The sequence below is a fragment of the Sarcophilus harrisii genome, chromosome 1 (assembly GCF_902635505.1).
Source record: "Sarcophilus harrisii chromosome 1, mSarHar1.11, whole genome shotgun sequence".
Taxonomy (NCBI): Eukaryota; Metazoa; Chordata; class Mammalia; order Dasyuromorphia; family Dasyuridae; genus Sarcophilus; species Sarcophilus harrisii.
Genome location: NC_045426.1, coordinates 710902878 through 710924759, shown reverse-complemented (window position 1 = coordinate 710924759; position 21882 = coordinate 710902878). Strand labels below are relative to the sequence as shown.

The following is a 21882-nucleotide window of genomic DNA, read 5'->3' as shown; positions in this document are numbered from 1 at the left end:
ACAATCAGAAAGAGACTTGCTCCAAGTGAAGAGCCACAGAATCGTACTCCAGAAACCAGATTTGGCAACACTGAGAAAGGGAGAGGGGCTTGACTTGCGATGTCACTGGGACCAGGAATTCCTGAGTAAGGCAACTCCCACTACAGAGAGAGGCCAGAACCTCTTATGCAACTTAAAAAGACTTAAGGCACTGCTTCCAGACCAGAGAGGGAAAGTGATTTTGGCCAGGGTTACACAGCCAAGATGTTTGAGGAGGGCCTGGGTCTTTAAGGGTTCAAGACCAGCATTTTATCCATTAAGAACGTGGCTGCCTCCATCATCATGAAAAAAGTTCAACAATGTAAACAAAGTTTACAACACAATAAAAACCCACTGTGAAATGTGAAAATACAGTATGATGACTGATTCTAATGCTTAAACAAAGTGTACTGGCATTTTACCATTTATAAGCTATCCAATGGTATCAGCAATCTCTCTCCATACCCAAGACTGGCTACGAGTTCATGCCTTTCTTAACCCCAGACAGAGAGAGGCGGGGACAGTAAAACAGATGGGCAGTGGGAGTTACAAACGCGCACGTTACCAGCTTTGTTCTTTGCAAGCTTTTTGCTGCTTGCAGTTCCAGCCCCATAGGTCACTCCATCAATAGTCACTGAGGCTCCAAAAGGCTCACTTGGGTTCTCTAAAAAATGGAAAACATTCTCTTTAAAATATATAGCCTGAATGAAACACCACTCAAAAAATAAAAAAAAAAATTCCCTAATACAATGCAGGGTTTAAATTCACTAAATTATACATCAAACATTTATGAGTGCCTACTATGTATAGCATCTTATAAAGTACTTTAGGAAAAAAAATACTGAAAAAAACATTCTTCTTCCTGAAGGAATTTAGAATCCAGCAAAGGAGGACAGACATAAAGAGAAAATATTATAAAAGCCACCAAATTAGATCAGTACAAACTAGGTTTGTACTGATAAAAGGCTGACCAGATTACAGAGGAGGTAGCACGGCTCAGTGGGGGAAAAAAAAACAGATTTGGAACAAGAGAATCTGCGGTTCAAATATCAAATATCACTACTGATCTTGTGTGTGTGTATGTTTGCATGTGGGGGTGGGGGTGTGACCTTGGGCATGTCACTCCCCACCCTGCCCCCACCTTGATGATGTCTCAGGTATTTGGAGGAGATATCTCTAAGGTCCAGTCCAGCTTTACAGGATCTCTATAACTCCTAGGATCCTACCTAGGGGTGGTGGGTACAGGATATGTTAGAGCAGAGACAGCACTAAGGTCAGCTCCCTTAGGTCCCACATTATATGCAAACTCTGTGTCTACCACGTTAAGAACGGGCTGTAGATACAGTCCCTAAATGAAGGAACAAAACTTACCACATTCAAAGAAAGTGTAAACAGGGCGAACCTTGAGGACTCGCTGCATGTATTCGTGTAGGATGCAGACTTCTGACTTCCCATTGGGATTAATAACGAATTCTACGACAGAGAAGAAACATTTAATATGGGACTTGAAATCCCTTCATCCCCACAAATGGACAAATAAATAATCATTATTTAAGCAAGAGAAATCAACATTTAGGAAGCCAGAGGATAGTAGTAAAGAGCTGTGGCATCTCGGGAGACCCAGGTTTCAAACCCAGCTCTCCTGCTTCTTAACCAAATGGCCATTATAACAAATGACTGTGAATCCCCAGGCTTCACTTTCCTATCTGTCAAATAAGGAATACAAATTTTGAACTTTGGAAAGCTCAAATGAAAATGCACATAAAATCATCTATAAATCTTAAAATGCTATGTAAATGTCTGCTAGTAGTCTTACAGAAACAAATTAGCATATGAATGTAAAGCTTCAGTAATCTAAATATTATGCTGCTTAGATCAAAAATGTACCATGCACAAATTATTTATTTCACATGTGAACCCCTAAGACCGACCTCCAAGGCACATTTTACAACATAAAAATGACCAAGCCCAGTCAGCCTGGTTAGATTCTGCAAATTTTAAAATTTAAAAACATAAGACTAACCTTTCTTTGTAGGCGCATCATGCACAGACAAAGTAATGAGTTTCTGGTTGGCCGGCAAGATAGGCCTTTCAGATTCCGCCTGCTTACGCTTCATTTCACGGTTGAACTGGCGTCTTTCTGCCCAAGTTCTGAACTTTTTCACAGTAACTTGCTCAAAATCAAAGCGTTTTTCTAGATAGTTTCGGAAGTCCTCAAGATCTGTGCAGGAATTAACAAATAAACACTATTGTTTCTAGTTGTTAAAATTACAAAACATGAGGCAAAGAGGAGAAAAAAAATACGCCCATTTGCTGATAATATAATAGTTACTTAGGAAAAACCCAGAGAAACAATAAAGGGACTAATATGGACAATTCAAAGTAGCAGGAAACAAAACAAACTCATAAAACAGCATATCCATCAGCACTAACAAAATCTAAAAGGAAATAAAAGGGAACAAAGTCCTATTCAAAATAACTACAAAATGCATAAAATAGAGTCAATCTACTAATGCACCCTGGGGAATTTTACAAAATGCTCTACTTATAAAGCACAAAAAGGAATAAAATACCGTAATGGATAGATCTTCAACAGCTAGCTGGTCATATCAATACTATGAAGAAACTACCTAAATTGACTCACAGACTTCACTTAGTGGTATATTAAACTACCAAAGAGATGTTTGAAGGTGGTTGTTGTTTATACAATTTATAAAATTTAATACTCAGAAAAATTAAACAAAAGGTTTAAATCTCAAGGGCCAAAAAAAAAAAAAAAAAAAAAGAGGGAATAAGGAGTAAGTAATTCTTGCAGACAGCAAAACAGTTAAAATAAAAATTTCATAGTGGCTAAAAAATAAAAAAGCAGACCAACAAAGGAGACCAGAAAAACTCCTTCCTGAGTTCAAATATGGTCACAGACACTTACTAGCTGTGTGATCCTGGGCAAGTTATTTAACCCTGTTTACTTAAGTAGTTTCTTCATCTCTAAAATGAGCCGGAGAAGGAATTGGCAAACCATTCCAGTTATCTTTGATAAGAAAACCTCAAATGGGATCATAAAGAGTTGGATAGGACTGAAACAACTGAATAACAAGAACAGAATACCTAAAAAAGAATCAGAAACAATTAGACACAATAACAAATATTCAAGAATTCCAAGAACATAAAGTACTTGGAAAAACTATTTGACAAGAATTACTAGAAAAAGCAGATATCAGTAGGTTGGAAATTAGGATTAAATCAGCATCAAACTCAAAATAGAAATATAAGCTGAATGTTAAAGATCATACCACCCAAAAAAAAAAAAAAAAGAGAGAGAGAGAGAGAGAGAGAGAAGAACCAGATGAGAGACTTCTCAAAGTCATGGTTAAGAGTTTTAAATTAAGAATTAAGCATTCTTAATTATACAAGGGACAGAGATGATCAAGGCTGAGGTAAAATAATTGCGTGCATAAAAAAATAGTGCCACTAGGTTAAGAAGGAAAGCTACAAACTGGGAAAAATTCTTGGCTTAATTCTGATGTGCAAGATTTATGGGAACCAATGCATATCTTTAACTCCAAAGACTAAACAAAAATAGTTCAAAAAGCACAAAGTATTTACTAGATGAAAAACTGCTCTAAATCATGGTTAGGAAAATGCAAATCAAAACAACTCAGAAAATGGATGAAGATAACAAAGGATGGAAACAGTAAATGTTAGCTATGGAAAAACAGATTACACTCACATAGACTGTGGGTAAAACAATGAACTTTCCATTCTAGAAAGCAATCTGGAAATATGCTAACAAAGTAACTCAATGTTTTGGGGACAGACTCTGACATAAATAAGGGAGTCTCCCTTGGGAGAATCCACGGATTCCCCTACTGACCCTTGTTTTCTAGGACTACAAGAAAGGTATGTGTCATTAAGCAGTGTCCCTGTTCACGTGTAAAGAAAGGCCCATGGGCCAGGCAGAGATGCTGGGGAAAACAAACTCCTTAATGAGTTTAAATGCCAAAATAATACGTAATAACAAGCGCTTAATCTGACATAAAGCTTTAAAGGCAATAATAGGCAACAATGGGAAAGAGAAATAGGTAAAGGGTGATTGAGATCTGATAGACAACTTGGATATATACAGAGTAAAACCTAAAAGCAGTGCTGTGTTGGGGAGCATAGACACCTGGGCCAATTCAGCTAGAGAAGTCTCCTTGGGTCCTGAGGGTTGCGTGCTCCCAGGGAAGGAGATGTGCTTCCAACTGCCCTTTTTGAGAATGGGATACTTTTGGTGGCCACCTAGTGTCTGATTTACATGTAAAGGTTCGGGGAACATAGGTGATTTTGGGATACGTGTGTACAGGGGAAAAAGACAAACTAGTGGCTAGCAAGATATTATTTGGGGGGCAGCTAGGTGGCACAGTAGATAGAGCACCAATCCTGAAGTCAGAAGGACCTGAGTTCAAATATGGTCTGACACTTAACACTGCCTAGCTGGGTGACCCTGGGCAAGTCACTTAACCCCAATTGCCCCCCCCCCCCAAAAAAGAAAAAAATTATTGGGACACACAAGCCATCTTAAACTCAACACATTATTGTTAGTATTTTCTCATGAGTCGGTCTTAATAAGTTTTTAGGTTCCCTTAAGAGAGATTGTCACAATGGCCTCAAGATCATGAGGTCCAATGTTTCCCACAAAAAGATTCCATGAGCTATAGCTTTCCTTTAAAGGGAGACCAATTCAATAGTCCCAAGACCATGTGGTCCAATTTTATAACACATCCCATTGCTAGTCTAGACCAAAACCTCTTAAAGTGTGACCCCATATAGGGTCACATAACTGGATATGGAGATTTTGAAAATTTTGGCAATAAAAGGTATCAAATAGACCATCATCAAGATTTTAATTCTTTATGTAAAAATAAATAAGCACACCTCATTAGTATGCAAACTTGCTTTCATCTTTATTTAATAAAGGATAAAACTATATGCATACCCAAGAATTGTTTTAAAATAAGTTTCTTTATGAGGGTCACGTAAAAATTTCTTGGGCAAAAGGGGTCACAAATGGAAAAAGTTTTAAGAAGCCCTTGGACTATCCAACCAAGAAGGACAACAACCAGGTCTGATAAATACTAAAAAGATTGATAACCTAGCATTGCTTTATTGTGGCAAAGTACCGGAAACAAAGGAGATGTCCACTGAATGGGGAACAGCTGAACAAACTGTAGTACGTGAATGCAGTATTACTATGTTGCAAGAAGTGAATATGAAGGAGTCAGAGAACCATGAGCCTTCTATGAACTGAAGCAAAGAGCCTGGGAACACTGTAATAAAAATGACTTTACTTGCTACAGAAGAGATGAGAAAAATCAATACACTTCCCACTCTCCCCTCTTTTTAACAGGGTTGGAGGCCAGAGCATGTTAGACACTATTCTGTCTAATTCTGTTATGTGAATGAAGGTCAGTTTTGTCATAAGGGATGTTTTGCTAGGTAATGGAAAGGGAGAGAAATATATGGAAATGAAAATTACATAAATATAAGAATTACCAACAAAAATTTGAAATTAGGAAACATTAGTTTCTTTGGAACAAATATATTACACCCAGAATAGCTCTCAAGTAAATAACTTTTCCCTCTTTACCATTTTTAAATGATTAAAAAAAAAAAAAAAAAAAAAAGAGGTCATCTCAAAGTTTGCCAGACCTAATCTGTCAGGGACCAAACCTAAAATAATGACTCCATTACACTGTAAATGCATAGTCACTAAACCTCAGGGTTATCTGAGAGGTATGTGTCTAAAGAGGCACAAACATCCATGTAAAGTTTTAATATAAAGATGCAGGTGGAGTCATGTGTATTAGATGGAAAAGGGCCAAGAATGTGGACTATACTTCAGATACTTTCCTCACAAACATCTTTAGGCCTCTCCACTGATAGAATCAGACCAAACAAAGTTCTCAAAATACCTTCCAAAGACACTGTATAATTCTGAATTATGTATGAGGGCCTTTATGGAACATCTTGTTCTATATAAAAATTCTTTTGCATGATTAAGCAAAAAGCAGAATGGGATCTTGCATTCTGCCCCTTTTGGTTGGCTGCTTTGAATATTGCTTGTGAAAATCTGTTTCTTTCCTCTTTTTGCCTTTATCAAGGGTGCACTCTATACATGAAGACTATTATCAAAGACTTTGTAGGAATGAAAAAGTAGACACATGGACTAGGATTTTTTCTTGGTTGCTTTTTTCCTTCCCTTTTGGAGACAACTGGCATCAAGTGACCTGCTCAGGGTCTCACAGCTAGAAGTAGTAAGTATCTAAGGCCAAATTTGAACTCAGGTCCTCCTAACTCCAAGACTATTGCACCATCAAGTTGTCCCAGTATATAATCTTTTCCAAGCACTGCATACATTATTCTTTTTCTTCCTTCAGATACATTGAAAAATTAATATCACTGTGATCTCTTCCTTCATATTTGCTGAAATCAATTCAGCTGCTCTTCCCATTTTTCTTTAATGACATTTCTAAGTATCAATAAAACATTAAAAATACACAATAAAGAATAGCAAGTCAGATGGGGATACCAGAAAGAGAATGTTGGTACTACAAAGGTAAAGGTTCCCACATACTTTTTTATATATACTTTATTCATGTCTGTTGATGTATTAAGTTCATTATAAAAATAAATTTCAAAAAATGTGCCAGAAGGAAAGTATTGCAATAAACTGAACTTAGACTGACTTTCAAATTATGGCAAAGTTATTAAACCAATATGAAGCATTTCTGATCACACCACTTTCATGAAAATTTTCACTAGTGATTTTAACTTTATTTAAAGTAGAAATGTTTTGTACCATTAAATAAAATCAGTTATTAAAAAAAGACATTTGTATTTCTGTTCATAAATAGTGGCTCCACTGTTGCTAATGAATTTAATTTTTTGGATAGAACTTGCAGATCATTTCCATTTTTTTGTTTGTTTGTTTATTTCCATTTCACACTTAACTGTCTTTGGGAGCACCTAGTTGGCATTGGGGATGATGTGCCAGGGCTGAAATCAGGAACACTCATTTTGCTAAGTATTTGGCCTTGCTTGAATTGACCTACTGAAATTCTTAGAAAATGAACATTTTGTCAAGATCTATATTTTTAAAAACAGCTCGAGTTGATGTTCTCTCAACAGCATTCTCTCACTTCTCTCTTGTGGTTTGATACTTTTTCTTTCAGCAAATTATTCACTGAATTTCCCCACCTCATCAGCCTCTCTACAGCATGACATTGGCACATAAGCTTCAATTATCTTCATCTACAAGCCATGTTTCTGGTTTGTTTCAACAATTAGTGAAAATTTCAAGCTGACAGGTCAATCTCTCCACACAAGGCCATCACAATTAAGAATACCAAAAGCTTACATCACATTTATAGCAAATCTTGAGATGGCTTAAGTCTCAATAAGGGGTGATGGAACAAGGACATCCTGTATTTTATTTCTATTTCATGGATGCCCACAATCAGTAGGCTGGTCTTTAAAAAGCTCACCCACTACCTGTTGCCAGGACCACGCTTGATACCTTTCCAGCATGATAGAGAGCTGCCTTCTCCCAGAACCATATTCAAGAATACAGAAATCGTCCCTTACATCACAATAAGAATCTCTGTCCGGAAGGACAACGATCTTTTCCAGTCAATATTCTCATACTTCCAAGTGCTAGGTTACATAGGAGATAAGGAGCACAAAGATGACTGAAGTCAGACCCAGGGTTGCCTCCATAAAATCCATACTCAACTCAGAGACTTTGAAAGAAGCTTTTTGTCAACTCCACCTCAGTAGAGCTATATGCACCAACTCCATCATCTCCCAATGGTTAACAGGCCGCCCATAAAGCTTAATTCTCCACCTTTCTCACTCTCCACTGCAAGATCACCACCACCTGGGCTCCATCTCATATCTGTGGGTATGTGTTCTCCAACACCCTTTTAGAGGCCTCCCCCTCATGGATACTACCATGTCTGTGAGTACAGGGGTTACATCTCGCTCAAGTCTCTTTTGAGCTCCGGTCCTGCATTACCAGCTAGCCATCTGTTGGGCACCACCAACCTGCAGGTTCAATAGGTATCTCAAACTCACCATGGTCCCTAACAAGACTCCCCTTTCCAGAACAAATACCTCATGCCATATTCCCAATTTCTGTCAAATGTAGCAACATTTTTCCAAGTCATCCATCAAGGCTCATAACTTTAAATCTCCCAATTCCATTATCCAAAAAAGCCTTCATTTCCAAGTATATCATACTTATACCCCACCCCCTTAACCTAAAAGCTACTCCTTGTAGCAAAAGGGTAAAAGGTAGACAAAACTAATCTAGTTGCCAAATTTTAATCTCTTATGTATACTCCCTACCAACAGGTAGGCTTCATCAGCTCTCCTAGACTGCTGCCCTTCTGTTCTTAATGGAAGATTCTTCCCTTGCTCTGGTCTTCTCTCCTTTCTATATAGTTAAAATTCTTTAGGAAAAGTACAAATCAGACCATATCATCCCATGCCCTCACTGTTACTTCTAGTTTGAAAAACAAGCTCATTCAAAACCTAATTCCAGCTCATCTTCCTAGGACCTCTGTACGTCATGCTCCTCCCAGCCCAGCCAGCTTACTCTATCCCCAGGATGCTCCCTGTGGCTTTCATCTCAGGGACCCTTCCCCTCCATTCCATCTGGCCTCTTGGTAGCCTTACTTAAGTGAGGGCCTTTCCCTCTCTCCCCACCCCCCCACCCCAAATAACTTTATATCGACATCTGTAGACATGCCATCGCCCTTTCTTCTTTTTCCAGAGCCCAGCATCTATACTTACCAACAGATTCATCTTTACACACTTCCACTTTGGCCTTCACTTGTCCTAAGGCTCCTTGGGCCGTATCCCCCCCGAGAGGTTCTTTCTCATCGAGGGACCCCGAATCCACTGCCGTGGAGTCTGGCTCCTCAGTCTGGCTGTCCAGTTCCGAAGACTTCTCCATGGACTTGATTGGGGAGGCGTCCCCAATCGGGGTGATGTCATTGCTGAGTTCTCTTTCCTCGTTGTCCTTCATTTTCTTATAATGCAGACAAGGAATGCTGCTCAGGGGAGGATCATGTTTCTGGACAGACAGTAAAATAGCAATGTTTCATGAATTCCAGCACAGGATCTGCAGAAGCTGAGTTCTGAAAAGCTGATTTCTCTTACTGGACTCTGGGGTTAGGTACAAATGAAAAATTTCCAAGGCATGCAATTCAAAGTTTGAGCATTTATATTTTAAAAACTAACCAAAGTGATTTCTGAACAGTTAAAATTAAATTCTTACATTACCAATGACCAACAAACCCCCTACCCTTATGCTTCCTGTTCCTAAGAAGTATGGTCTGGACCAGGTAACAACTCTAGATTCTCTATGCAGATAGACAGGAATTCCAGAGTTATGGAATGTCATGATCCATCCATCAGGTAACGGTTCTGTAGGTGGGCGGCCACGGCCTTTATAAAAAGATAAGAAAATCCTAGAATTACTTGAAGCTTTTAAATTTAAAGAAAATGTTCATTCAATTAATTTAATAAAAAGAACTTTTAAAAGTTTGGTTTTGAGAACCAACAAAATCCTCCCTTCTTAACCAAACTCCAAACCTATACTTATGACAATGGGTCTTCCTATTCTGAGCTCAACTGACAACCCAATGGGGATAAGTGATCCAAGGAAGACTTTCTTCACAGATGGGGGTAAACAAAGGCCACACGGCTAGTGACTAACATAAACCTGGAACTCAAAATCTGCTGCCCATAATCTCAACATTGTTTTGGTTTGCCCTGTAGCTCCGAAAGCAGGTGTCAGGCCTTCAGCTTCAGGCAAAACACTAACCAGATTAACTGGGAAATGTTTAACACTACTGCTCTAAATCCTAATACTTTTCATTCAAATGTTTCTGCTGTTGTTACCCACCATCTCTTTATCCTTAAGTTTAGGATAAAAACAGTATTTTACTTTACTGATACTATTTTTAGTCATTCGACAATTTTGAAAATTTTATTTCACATTCTGATTTACAAAGATCAATTTAGAATAAAACATTTATATGACTCTGCCCACTTTTATGGACAAAATAAATATCAAAAATAAGGTGCTGATCAACTCCCATACAGCACCTTTTTGCACTGGTAGAAGCAGTTCCTGAGTAAAGCATGAAACAGGTCAAGGCTTCCCTAAAATTTGCTGTTTGCAGGAGCAACTAGTGACTCCTTTATTACTCTTAAAGACCTGTGATTGCAATAGAATAACAACAACTATTCCTATTCCTTACTAGCCAGATGACATCTCTTCATAACTCTGCTGAAAGTCAAATGAGCTACTGTGATTTAAAATATATCACTTGGTTCTCCAGACAACATAAAATCTGGACCCCAAATCTAAGCTGTTTCAATTTGGCCAGACCGATGGAAACTGAATTCTACTGATATAACAAAGGCTATGAACAGAAGCACAAAAAAAGATTTAAAGCCTCCAAAGAAAGTACCATTCTGATGATTTTTGTAACTAGGACAAAATAGTTGGAGGGAAAAAAGCCCACTGCACTGGGGCTCATTCTAATGCAGTCCCAGGATAATGTGTTTCATAGAAATACAAAAGACCTGCAGTTAGCAACACCTGAGTTGCCATTTCTTCATCCTGATGTCACATGTAGGGCAAGAAGATACTGATGAGGTTAGAAAGTCTAGAATCTGATGAGTGAGAGACTTTAAGGATCACCTGCTTCACTATGGCCAATAAGGGAAAGAATCTTGCTTTCAAGAAATATTATTTCAAGTATTTAACTGGGGCCGAAGGATAAGACAAGAGCCACTTTTACTTAGCTTGGTACCCCCGCTGACTATGGCCAAAAGAAGCTCTGTGCAGACTGGGCAGCTGACACCGAGGTTAATCTGACTAGAACCTAAGACCATGGGCAGGATTCAGTTCTCACTCCAACTGGCCTTTCAGTGTACCCTCACAGCCATCAGCTGACAGTCCAAACAACTGCATCCTCCCCAGCTTTAGCTTCCTTTCAGGAAATGAATGTGAGGAATCTTTTTTCTGGACCCACTTCCCATCTGTGGGCTGCAATTCAGACTCTGGTGGCTGCTCAAGACTGGAGCAGACTGGACTACTTAACGGCCAAGAAAAGAGAATGATCCTGTTTGCTGTGAGTCAGCAGCATCCTAGTTAGTAAAGGAAAGACTGGTTGCTTCCTCAAGGACCTTTAAGGAGCCTCCAGCAGCTCCCCAAGGCTAGGGTTTATTCTCCTAGATAAAGAGGCTGGACTGTCACCAGTCTATCTCTGCACTAAAGGACATACAAGAAAAAGTGCTTGGAAGTTCAAGTCTTTCTTCTGCCACAGCTTGTTCAACCTCTTCTTGGCCTTCAGTTTCCTCATCTGTAAAATGAGTTGGACTAGGTGGACTTGGGGGAGGCCCATCAATGCTCAATTTTGGAGCCTGTGATCCTCCTTCCAACCCAACTGGGGCACCATTTTAAGAAGTCTTCTCTGTATGACTAAATGCAGAAAAGCACACCCCAAACACTATCCCATCAACACACAGCAGCTTACTTTTAAGAACAGTCTTTATTTTGGTCATCATGGGCTGCACGGTGGTCTCTCCATCAGACAAGTGATCACTCTCTCCTCCATATTTCTCTTCGATTTTCCTCTTTTTGGGGGCACAAAGACCCTCTTCTAGGAGCGCATCCACATCATTGTCAAAATCATCCTGCAAAACACTCTATCAATCAGACATTCTTTTCCAGGGCTACCATTTTCTCAAGAATAGATACTAATGACTATCCCAATGGCAAATGTAACATCATCGATAAAAGACCATAGCAAAATAAGAAAAAAATAAATGGGTAGCTTTCAAATATGGTCACAGGAGCTCCATTTAATGGTTCAAGATCATCTGAAAAACAAACTGAATGAAATCTCTCACTACACACTCAAGCACAAATCAATGACACAGCAGAGATGCATAGTCCACAGCAGTACCTTCCTTCCAAAGTGGTTATTTGTTTAAACTGGCCCAAAAAAAGGAACATTAGTGACAACTGTTTGATGAAACTTTAATCCTTTCTCTAATCTTCTCTTTATCTAAATAAAATCATTCCACCCTTCAGAGGAGGGAAAATTTGATTTCTCCACAACTATGGCTTCTAACAGGTAACTGCATTTTTTTTTTTTCCAGATTTCTCTAATGGCCAGAAAAGTAATTCTACATACCTCATAGGAGAAATTCAAGGTGTCTTCGTCCACTTTATCTCGTTGAGAAATTGCTTTAGCTGTGAACCTTCCTGTTTCTTCCTCTATTTCCATATTGTCAGTAAAATCTTCTAACTCATCCAGCACTGCATACTCCACTCTCTTTTCCTGATCAATCTCATTCTCCTCATCCCTCTTATCTACACTTTCACCCACTACTCCTACTATGTTCCCATGGCTACCATCAAAAGGACATACATGAAAATCTCCTTTGACATCATTTATACTAAAAGCTGCCTCGGCCTTATCATCTGTCTCAGCTCCAGTATAGAGAACCTTTCTGTCTTTGCTTTTGCAGCTTTCTGTAAAGCTTACGCTAATCTTGACATCCTTAAGCAACCTAAGATCGGGGATGAATTTTCGAACTAAAGGGGCATGGCGAGCTGTTCTTGGGCTTAAGTCGCAGTTGTCGGGATCTATGCAGAGGCGGCTTTTGTAAGGAGCAGATCCTTTGGTGAGAAGCTGGGGTCCGAAGTGGGCGTCCACATCCCCAGCTGGGGTATCTGACTGTCCAGCACCACCAGAGCCAACGTCCATTACGTCTGCGTCACTGGACGTTTGCAGGGGAGGTGGTGGAGGCTCTTCGCTAGGAGGCAATGGCGGGAGATAAAGGTGGTTTTCCACAATCAATTCTCTTGTCACCTCTTGTTGGAGAGGAGCTATGCTTTCCAATGTCTCCATATCTTAAATACTCTTAAAATGACCACTTTAAAAGAATAAAACTTAAAAGTTATATCAATCTATTCTCCTAACATGCAAAAATCCATCAAATTAGTCAATAGGCAACACTGATGACTTAGCTAAGCTGACTACATTGTTCTTTTCATTAATGTAGACAGCTTTTAGAATCACTGTCTCAATTATTGGAAATCACAATGCATCCAGCTTAAACAGCTGAAGACTTAGGTGGAGGAGCAGTTCTTCAGTCCTTAAGTGCCTTTTCTTCTTCCAACCTGCAAAGAAATTGTTAAAAAATGTCACCAATTTGCTGAAATATTTAACAAAAGGATTGCCACACAGCCAATAATTGCAACAGGAACATGCTGTTTGCTGATGACGGTGGTTTTTATTTTAACCTCTTCCCTGTATAAGCTATTCTCTCAAGGAGAGAACCAACAGATTCCCTCATTCACAGCTTCCTCTAAGCGGCTCTTCTACCATTCTTCTGGGCACATGGACATGATCACAGCACTTGGTGTTAGTTCAGCATTTTTAGCAACTGCACGCACGCCCCCTCCCCCCCAATTCTACAGAACACAAGATTACAGCCAAAATTCAAAGTTACAATTACTTTGTTCTTACTCACAAGGCACAGAATTGATTTACTGTAAAACACCTAAGAATACTTTAGAGAAAGAGAAAATAAATTATTAAAACACTCCCATAGTTTGCTGCAGATAGTAGAACAGTTTCAAATTATAATTCACATTTCCTTAGGATAACACTACAAATTAAGTTTTTGAGGTAAAATTCATTCTTTCCAGGTTAAGACAAAAATTCTGGGTTCATATTATTGACTAACCAAACCTTTGGTTTAAGCAATACATTGACAGGCCTATTAACTCTTTCTTGACTCAGCAAGAGGTTAGTTATGAAACTAAAGTCACCAGGAGGACTTAAAAATGAGCCCGATTACCATTTCATGACTATATTGGAACCCCCCCAACCCCCACCCAGGCATTTAATCCCATTGCTTGTGTTGCTGTCTTAAACTAAAATTTAACTGATCACCTTTCTCCCTGGCCAGACCTCAGGCTTCTTGAGGGCAGGAGACACATTCACCAAGCTGATCTGCGGATAGGCTACACTCTCAAACACAAAACCAAATACTCAGATAGAAAAAGAGCCACAGACGCACACCAAACTTAAGTTTTATCTGAGCCAGAGTCTAGGCTTACATCTGGATCACTACAAAAGCCTTCATATTTTCCAGCAATGCCTACCAAGGAGTGGGCCTGTAGTGGCAATTAAGTAAATGTGATCCACCTGACAGAACTGTAAGGTTACTTCTAAGGGTTAAAGAAGCCCTTCCACAAAGGGTCATGAACAGAAGTGTGAAATGGTTTGTGGTTTCAAAGGGAGTTCCTCCAGAGCAGGTGGTGCAGCTCTTGCATTTCCTCATTTGTATCACTGTGTTCCACAAAGTCCTGAAAAGCCACGTGAAAGACACGCCACTGACTCATCTGGTAGCACTTTCCTCGAAAGAGCCAGAAGGGCAATGCAGCTGCTCCGGGCCCACTCTCACTCAGCTACCGGGGAATTTGGGGTACCTCTGCTCATGGAGGACGGGGCACTTTCAGCCAACTCTCCAAGGACACTAGAGGTCCTGAGAGAAGGAACCAGAGCCTATTACAGGCCCACAACACCCCTGGTGAGAAGAAAGTGGGCTGGACCTTGTGCACTTGGGGAAGTGATAAGCATGGAGAGCAGAGCTTAAACTAGCCTGGAGGGCCATGAATGCCAAAGGGGAGTTGATCTTCCATTCCAGAGGCCAGGGGGAACTGGAGGCAGAGAGACACCAGACTCGGGCTTTAGGAAACTGGTATGAAAGGAGGGCAGCAGAAGACAGACTTAAGGCAGGGAAACCAATTAGGAGGAGGAGAAGCTGAAAGCATGAACTAGGATCTGGGAGGAAGAAGCAAGAAAAATTGGCTACAGATTGGACAGAAGGTGGAGTTCAGAATGACCCTGAGCTTAGAAGGAATGCACTGAACAAGCACAAAGTGCTTCCCTTGGGGCTGAGAACACCCAGGGAGAAGAGAGTCCCTACTCTCAAAGGGCTCACCAATTTAGGGAGGCCACAGGCTTCGGCTCCAAGTTAGAAGGAAAGGCCCAACAGTCCCGGGGAAAGCGGCTCCACTGTCCTGGTGGCCGTTCCAATCCCATGCTGGGGCCAAGAACCTTCTTTCCCAGTCCTGGTGGCTGCTAAGGAGGCAGGTGGTGGAAGCTTCCAAGCTGTGTCAGCACAGGGGCTGTTGCTTCCCAAAAGGTGGCTTAAGAGGCTAGCATGGGATTCCCAGCCTGGCTCCAGATATCTGGGGAAGCCTCCACAGAGACAAGGAAGCTCAGAAGAGGAGTTTGGACAGATGAGTTTTGTTTTAGAGATGGTGAACAGGAGAAGGCTACAGTCATCTAAAGGGAAATGTCAATAGGCAAATGGTGACGAGGCCAGATCTTAGGGGAGGCACAAGGTATGCAAATCTAGGGGCCATGGTAAAGAGATAAATGAATCCATGGGAGTTGAAGAGATCGCTAAGCCAGAAAGCATAAAAAAGAAAAGGCCAAGGAGAACTCTGGGGGACCCTCAATTAGGGGACTTGACAAGGATGAAGATAACAATCAGAGAGGATCAGTCTCATGAAAACCCACTAGTGTCCAGAAAGAAGTGGTCAGGAGAAAAAGGATACAGATAAAAACAGCCATAAGATTCCAGCTCTAAATCTATGATCCTCTGTAGAAACTGTTAAAGACAATTCCGGTAACTGTGGAAAGTTTTATCCCAGTGATCAGATGGCAAGCCATACTGCCAAGAGCTAAAGGAGAGGAGAGCCAGAAGCCAAGGCTAGGAATGTGGATAAGACAAGGAAGAGAAGAGAGGGCAGGTCAAGGAAGCCTGGGTAACTCACGACCTCATCGTCTAATGACCCAGAAAAAACCATGGCATGAAAAATGACCGCAGGGTCTTAAAGACTATCCAGCAAAGACACTGGCAGGTCCCCCTGGAGAAGCTTCAAATAGAGACTGGGATGAAGTACACTAATTGAATGTAATGTCTTTTGTGTGGTAAATACAAACTTGACGTTTTCACATCAACAAAAACTCAATAGCAATATCCTGGCTTTGCTCTGATGATTCTCAGATGTACTTATTCAGTTCTCACCTCCAAAAGCCTACTGAATGTCTCAAAACGGATATCCTAGAATCATCTTAAAACTGAAACTGCTCTCTGCAAAGCTGCTACACTGCTCACAGTCCAGCACCCTCCACACCCTCCTGGTTCTCCTCCCACCCAGCTGACTGCTTGTCCTTCACTCAGGTCTTAGCCATAGCACTCAGGCTGTCCTCCAAGGCTCCACTGTGGGCCCCATTCTCTCCCTTGAAATCCTCACTTGGAGCATCAGTTTTTCTCCATGCTGGGGATTCTCCAACTGTTCTTTATCTCCCTAACCTCCTGACTCCTTTCTCCAATTGCCTGTTTCAAACTAGACATGTAACAGATCTCTCAACACATCCCAAAGCAGACTCATTCGTCTTTCCTCCTGCTAACTTCTCAGTTACTCCTCCTCATCCTGGAATCCTCATGCTCCCTCCTCCCCAATTCATCACCTGACCTGTGGTTTTCACCTTCCCAACATCTCCCCAATTTGGCCCCTGCTCTGCTCGGACCCTGGGCCCACCCTGGGACGGGTCCTCACGCCCACCACATGGCTCTCGCCTGTCAGGTTCTTCTTTTTCAGTGGTTCCCTAACAACTGCAGGATCTCCGGCCCTCTCTTATCTTTGCAATCTTCTGACTGTGAACCTCTAGCATGTTCACCCAAATCCGGACTTCCTTTGAGCCCCAACTAAAACCCCATCTTCTAGAAGCCTTTCCCAGTTCCCTTTAATATTAGGGCCTTCCCTCTGTGGATCTTCTCCATAGTTCTCCTGCTGCCTTCTCCACTAGACCGGGGAGCTCCTTGAGGGCGGGAACCCTGCACTGCCTTCTTTGTCTTTCCAATGCTTAGCTTTGCTTCTGAAGCACAGGAGGCATTCAGCCAAAGTACATTTTCCCCCTAAATGTTGCCTATATTCAATGGGATTTGAATCAGGTGAGTTTCTGGGCCAAAGAAACACATTTGCCTCTATCTCCTGGATATGTTTCTTAACCAGATGGCCAGGGGCCACAGGATACAGTTCTGGGACTGGAATCAGGATGAGCAGAGTTCAAATCCAGCCCACACTTCCTATGTGACCCAGGACAAGTCATTTAACTTGTCTTAGTATATCCTTCTGTAAAATGGGAATCATGATTGTACCTGAGGATCAAATGAGATAATATTTGTAAAAAGTGCTTAGCACAGTTCCTGGAAGACATCTATAAATGTAACACATAGTGCTATATAAATGTAATACATAGCCTGGTTCAAGGTCATGTTGAATTCCATTTCAGAATATCCTGGATACAATCAGCTTCTCAGGAAGTATATTGATATATGTATTTGAGATTATCATTCCTTCCATGGGGACAAGATCTCTAGGCTTTCTGGGAGCAAAAAAAAAAAAAAAATAATAATAATCAGTGGATATAATACAATCAATGAAAATGACTAGATCTTATAGTCTCACCTGGACTTCTTTCGACAACGGCTTTTGATTACAACCCTGAACGAAAAAGTGAGTTTTATCACAGTGTGAAATGTGCTTTTTCACAGTTGCTGGTTAACATTACCTTCTTTCTAGTCATCAATACTGCAGTCTTTGTATTGTCTTTCCTAAGACAAAGTTTTCCCTTTGGTTAGCAGACATTTATACTGGTGTTTGATGTTCTTCCAACTTAAGGAAACCTGTGCCACAGCCACACTATAGAGGCATATAAATATCTATCTCGGTCCCTAGAAAGGTTCTTTGCTTGTTCTCTGAGAATTAAATTGTTTTATCACTGTCAGTTTTTAGCATTTTTTTTTGGTTTTTGACTATGCTAGGTGAATCATCCCATCTGATTGTCGGTTTGAACAATTCTTCAAATGTTTGCCTTTCTCACAAGAGCTGCTACAATATCTCTTACAGTCACAGAAGTGTATTCTTTAAGAGTTACAAATGTTGCATGTTTCCAGAATAACATCCTTTCTTAAAGGCCACAGAATATTTTACACGAGAAAGAAATGAAAAACATGTGTATGGCATGAAATATAGCACTCAACTGACAGAACTAACTCAGTGTAAAACCAGCTCAATCCAGTTTCATCTCATCAAGACCAGCCTTTCTGAATCAGCCTAGTGTCAGAAGTGGTAGGGACAAGCTCATTGCTGACACAAAATGAAGCCATCAAAATTATTGCTTGTACCAAGTACTTCACAACCCACCCCAAGTAAGTGTGTTGCCAGGTTAGCCATCAGGCAGGCAAAGACTACCTTTCCCCATAAACAACTCAAAAAGACTATTTCTGTGAATGAGGTCAGAGGGAGATGGTACCCCCCATTCATATCAGTAATTTGAAAATTGTTATTCTAAATGAGAAATGCCCTTCCGAATACTTCCCACAGATGAACAGATCACTTGACTCTTGCTTACAGCCTCTACCATTTTTTTCAGTGACCACATATCGTCTTCTTTAAGCCTTGACATACAAACTGCTAGACTCAATAATTTAGCCAACACATAAGCTTTTAGAAACCCATGGTGTTTTTTCCCCATCAAGACAGATATAAGGAAAATTAGCTTATACACACCTTTTACCACGTAATACAGGTAGGTATCTATGGGGGAATGGCCAAATGGGTCCTTGTTTATTCAATGATGCAGGACCAATCCAAACCAAGCAGCAGCTTAACACAAAAGCCAAAAGGCACAAATATCAAATCTATGTGAAAGTATCCTGTCCGTAAGCCTCTGAGAGCCTGTTTCGCTGACTTTAAAATTAAGTATTACTAGTGTGTCTCATTAGGGCAAAGGGGATTTTTATTGAGCTTAGCCTGCTCTAGTGAGGACCAAAGATCTTAATTCTTTTGAATGGTTCTAAATGGTCTCAACAGCAGGCCTTCCCCTATTAGTCAGAAGCAGCTTTTATCAAAAGTGCTCAGAAAAAAAAAAAGGAAAAAAGCTTTTTTCTTTTATAAAAGCTGGAATGACCAAAGATGTGGTGCCTTCACTTTTATGTGTATAGAGCAGAATACCGGAAACTTCGTTAAACAAACCCAGTGTTACCAATTAGCATTGGCACTGCAATTTTAGATATCAATACTGAAAGAGCCCTTGCAGAAGTAGCATGTACTTTCTATTGAAAGAACACTGGCTTTAACAATCAGCAGTCCCGGGCTCTGCTCCCATCTCTCTTCTGCCCTTTGTAACTCAACTCCTCCAAGAGGCTGGCCCCGTTCATTCCCTTCTTAACCCTCCTCCGGGCCAGCTTCTAACTTTTATCATTGCACTGAAACCGCTCTCTCCAAAATGACTAATGACCTCCCGGTGGCCTCTCCTCCATCCTCCTTCTCCTTGACCTCTCTGAGGCAGCCTGGGCATGTGGAGCCCTCTTGGATACTCTTCTCTCTAGGTTTTTGGGACATCCCGCCCCCTCTCCCGGTGGCTCTACATTTCTGAAGCCGCCTCCTGTCCCCGCTGCTGGAGCCTCTCCAGCCTCCAAGTCCCCCAGGATTCTGTCCTTGACCACCTCCTCTTCCACTTCTCTGTCCCCAGGAGCCTCCTGAATTTCTCCTTCAATCTTACTCCCATATCCAATATGGCGCCGCCCCCTTCTCTCCCGACACAGCCCCCACCCTGGTACAGGCTGACCCCTCGCTCCGTCAGTGGGAGTCACTCCTCCTCGCAGCCACTTTCGCAGTGACTTTCCTAAAGTGCAGCTCGGACCAGGTCAGGCCCGACTCCCGTGTCTCCCTCCGCCTGCGGAGCGGAACCAAACGCCGGTGGGCCTTCAGGTCCGTCCTGATCCAGCCCCTCCGTTTTTCCGGTTTCTCTGACCCCCCCTTACCTCCTGGCTCTCCCGAACAGGACCCTCCACCTCTCCCCGCTCCCGTGAGGTAGCCCACCTCGCCGCCGCGCCGCCTTTCCCAGGAAGCCTCCCCACGTCGGGCCCTTCACTTATTTCCTGGGGCATCTGGCGCGCCCGTCCGCGTTCTTGCCCTGCCAGACTGGGAGCTTAATAAGTGCTGACCCAGGATCCAAGCTCTTCCCATTTGCCCGCCGGCAGCCACCTGCGTGCGGGGCTGCCGGGAGAAAGCCCGCCACTCCACAGCGGGGCCCCAGGCCGCCCGGGGCCCCTGCTCACGCCGGGGCTCCCAGGGCAGGGGTCCCGGCAACGGGGAAGGAGAGCGAGGCCAGGACCGAGGCTGGAGGCGGCCCGCGGGGCAGACGGCGGCGGCAAAGCCCGGTCCCGCGGGAGGGGCCGCGCCAGGAGGCGGAGGGCGAACAAAGAGGCAGAGGCTCCCCCAGAAGCAGCAGCGGGGGCGGGTCACCCCCAACCGGTCCCGGGATCCACCCGAGCCACCAAGCGCTCTCCGTCCCGGGAGGCCGAGGGAAGCCCCGACCCCCGCCCCCCCCTCTCCCCCCCCTCCCCCCTCCCCCCCCAGGCTGGGTCAGAAACGGGCCGCAGAAAGGACTTTAAATCCAAACCAGTAGCTCCTGGCAGAGGCAAGGAAGGGGGGGGGAGGCACCCCCAGAGGGGAGGGGCCGGCGGGGGCGGGGCAGACCGAGCAGGGGAAGAAAAAGGGGCCTGGAAAGGGGGAGAGGAGGAGTCCGAGGGGCTGCTTCGAGGGGGAGGGGACTCAGGGAGGAAGGGCAGAGGGGAGGGGCTCCCAAAAGGAGCAGCTGGGATCAAAGGGGAGGGTCTTGAAGGCCGGCCGGGAAGGGAGGGGGCACCACAGAGTATGTGGGGGCAAGGAAGGGAGGGCGGAAAGGAGGCCCCGGAGAAGAGGAGGTGATGGGGGCCTGGAAGGAAAAAGACGGGGTTCGAGGGCCCGGGCAAGTTGGGGGATGCACAAAGAGGCCCCGAAGCGGCTCGGAGGACGCCCCTCCCCTCCCCCCCGGCACAGCCACCATTCATGGACCCCGGGCTCCCGCAGTGGGGGAGGGACGCGGGCCCCGGGGCGCGGCCGCCCCTCCTCCTCCGCTGGGGCGCGCGGCCGCCCCTCCTCCTCCGCTGGGGCGCGCGGCCGCCCCTCCCCCTCCCCGGCTCCCCCTTCGGCCCCCCGGCGCTCGCGCTCCCGCCCCTCCCCGCCCCGGCCTCGGGCCCCGTTCCCGCCGCTCTCACCGCCCACCTGAACCCGAGCCGCTCCGCCGCCCCTCACGCCGCAGCCTCGCTCCCTCCTCTCGTCGGCCCGTCCTCCCGTCGTTCCGTCCGTCCGTCCGTCAGGGGCCGCGGGGCACGAGCCCTGCCGCCGCCATCTTTAAACCGCCAGCCAGGCTAAGGCGGAGCGCGCTCGAGCCTCCGGGGAGACGCACCGGGCCCCCAGGGCCGAGCCCGCCAATCGCAGGCCGCCGTCCAACGCCGGGGCCCCTTATTGGTCCCTTCGGAGACGTGGCAGGCCGGGTAGCCAATGGGGCTGCGAAGGAGCCGGGCGCGGGTTTGCTGCAGAGGGGGCGGAGCCGGCGCTGGAGATGGGGGGGGCTGGAGAACCGTTGGGCGGGAGGAGGAGAGGTTGGAGAGAGGGAGGGAGGAGGACGCGTGGAGACGGAGGGGGATGGGCGGAAAAGATGGGAGAAAGGGAGGGAAAAGGGAAGAGAAGGGGAGAAAAGTGACAAGGAAAGGGAAGGAGGGAAGGGAGAGGGCGGGAAAGGAAGGGGAAGGATGAAAAGAATAGATCGTGCGGGAGAGGGAGGGAAGACCTGAGTTCAAATGCGCGCTCTCTAGGCG

The 21882-nt window shown here is 43.7% G+C and overlaps 1 protein-coding gene across 5 annotated transcripts in view; it reads right to left on the bottom strand.

Annotated features, from left to right (window-relative positions):
• Nucleotides 1-21433, bottom strand: part of DGCR8 (DGCR8 microprocessor complex subunit) — a 36715-nt gene extending 15282 nt beyond the window's left edge. The window contains exons 1-9 of one of the 5 annotated variants that reach the window (XM_023498681.2): nt 18746-19978; nt 17429-17558; nt 12276-13267; nt 11613-11772; nt 9368-9510; nt 8854-9136; nt 2042-2239; nt 1390-1491; nt 584-682 (exon numbers count right to left, since the gene is read on the bottom strand). In XM_023498681.2, the coding sequence (XP_023354449.1) occupies nt 584-682; nt 1390-1491; nt 2042-2239; nt 8854-9136; nt 9368-9510; nt 11613-11772; nt 12276-12995 (1705 nt within the window). In that variant the 5' untranslated portion in view covers nt 12996-13267; nt 17429-17558; nt 18746-19978. Of the gene's footprint in view, nt 1-583; nt 683-1389; nt 1492-2041; nt 2240-8853; nt 9137-9367; nt 9511-11612; nt 11773-12275; nt 17291-17428; nt 17559-18745; nt 19979-20001; nt 20700-21286 lie in introns of those variants that run through there. The other 4 variants (XM_031948999.1, XM_031949001.1, XM_031949002.1 and 1 more) reach the window with 4 other exon arrangements.
• Between the last annotated feature and the right edge of the window lie 449 nt (nt 21434-21882).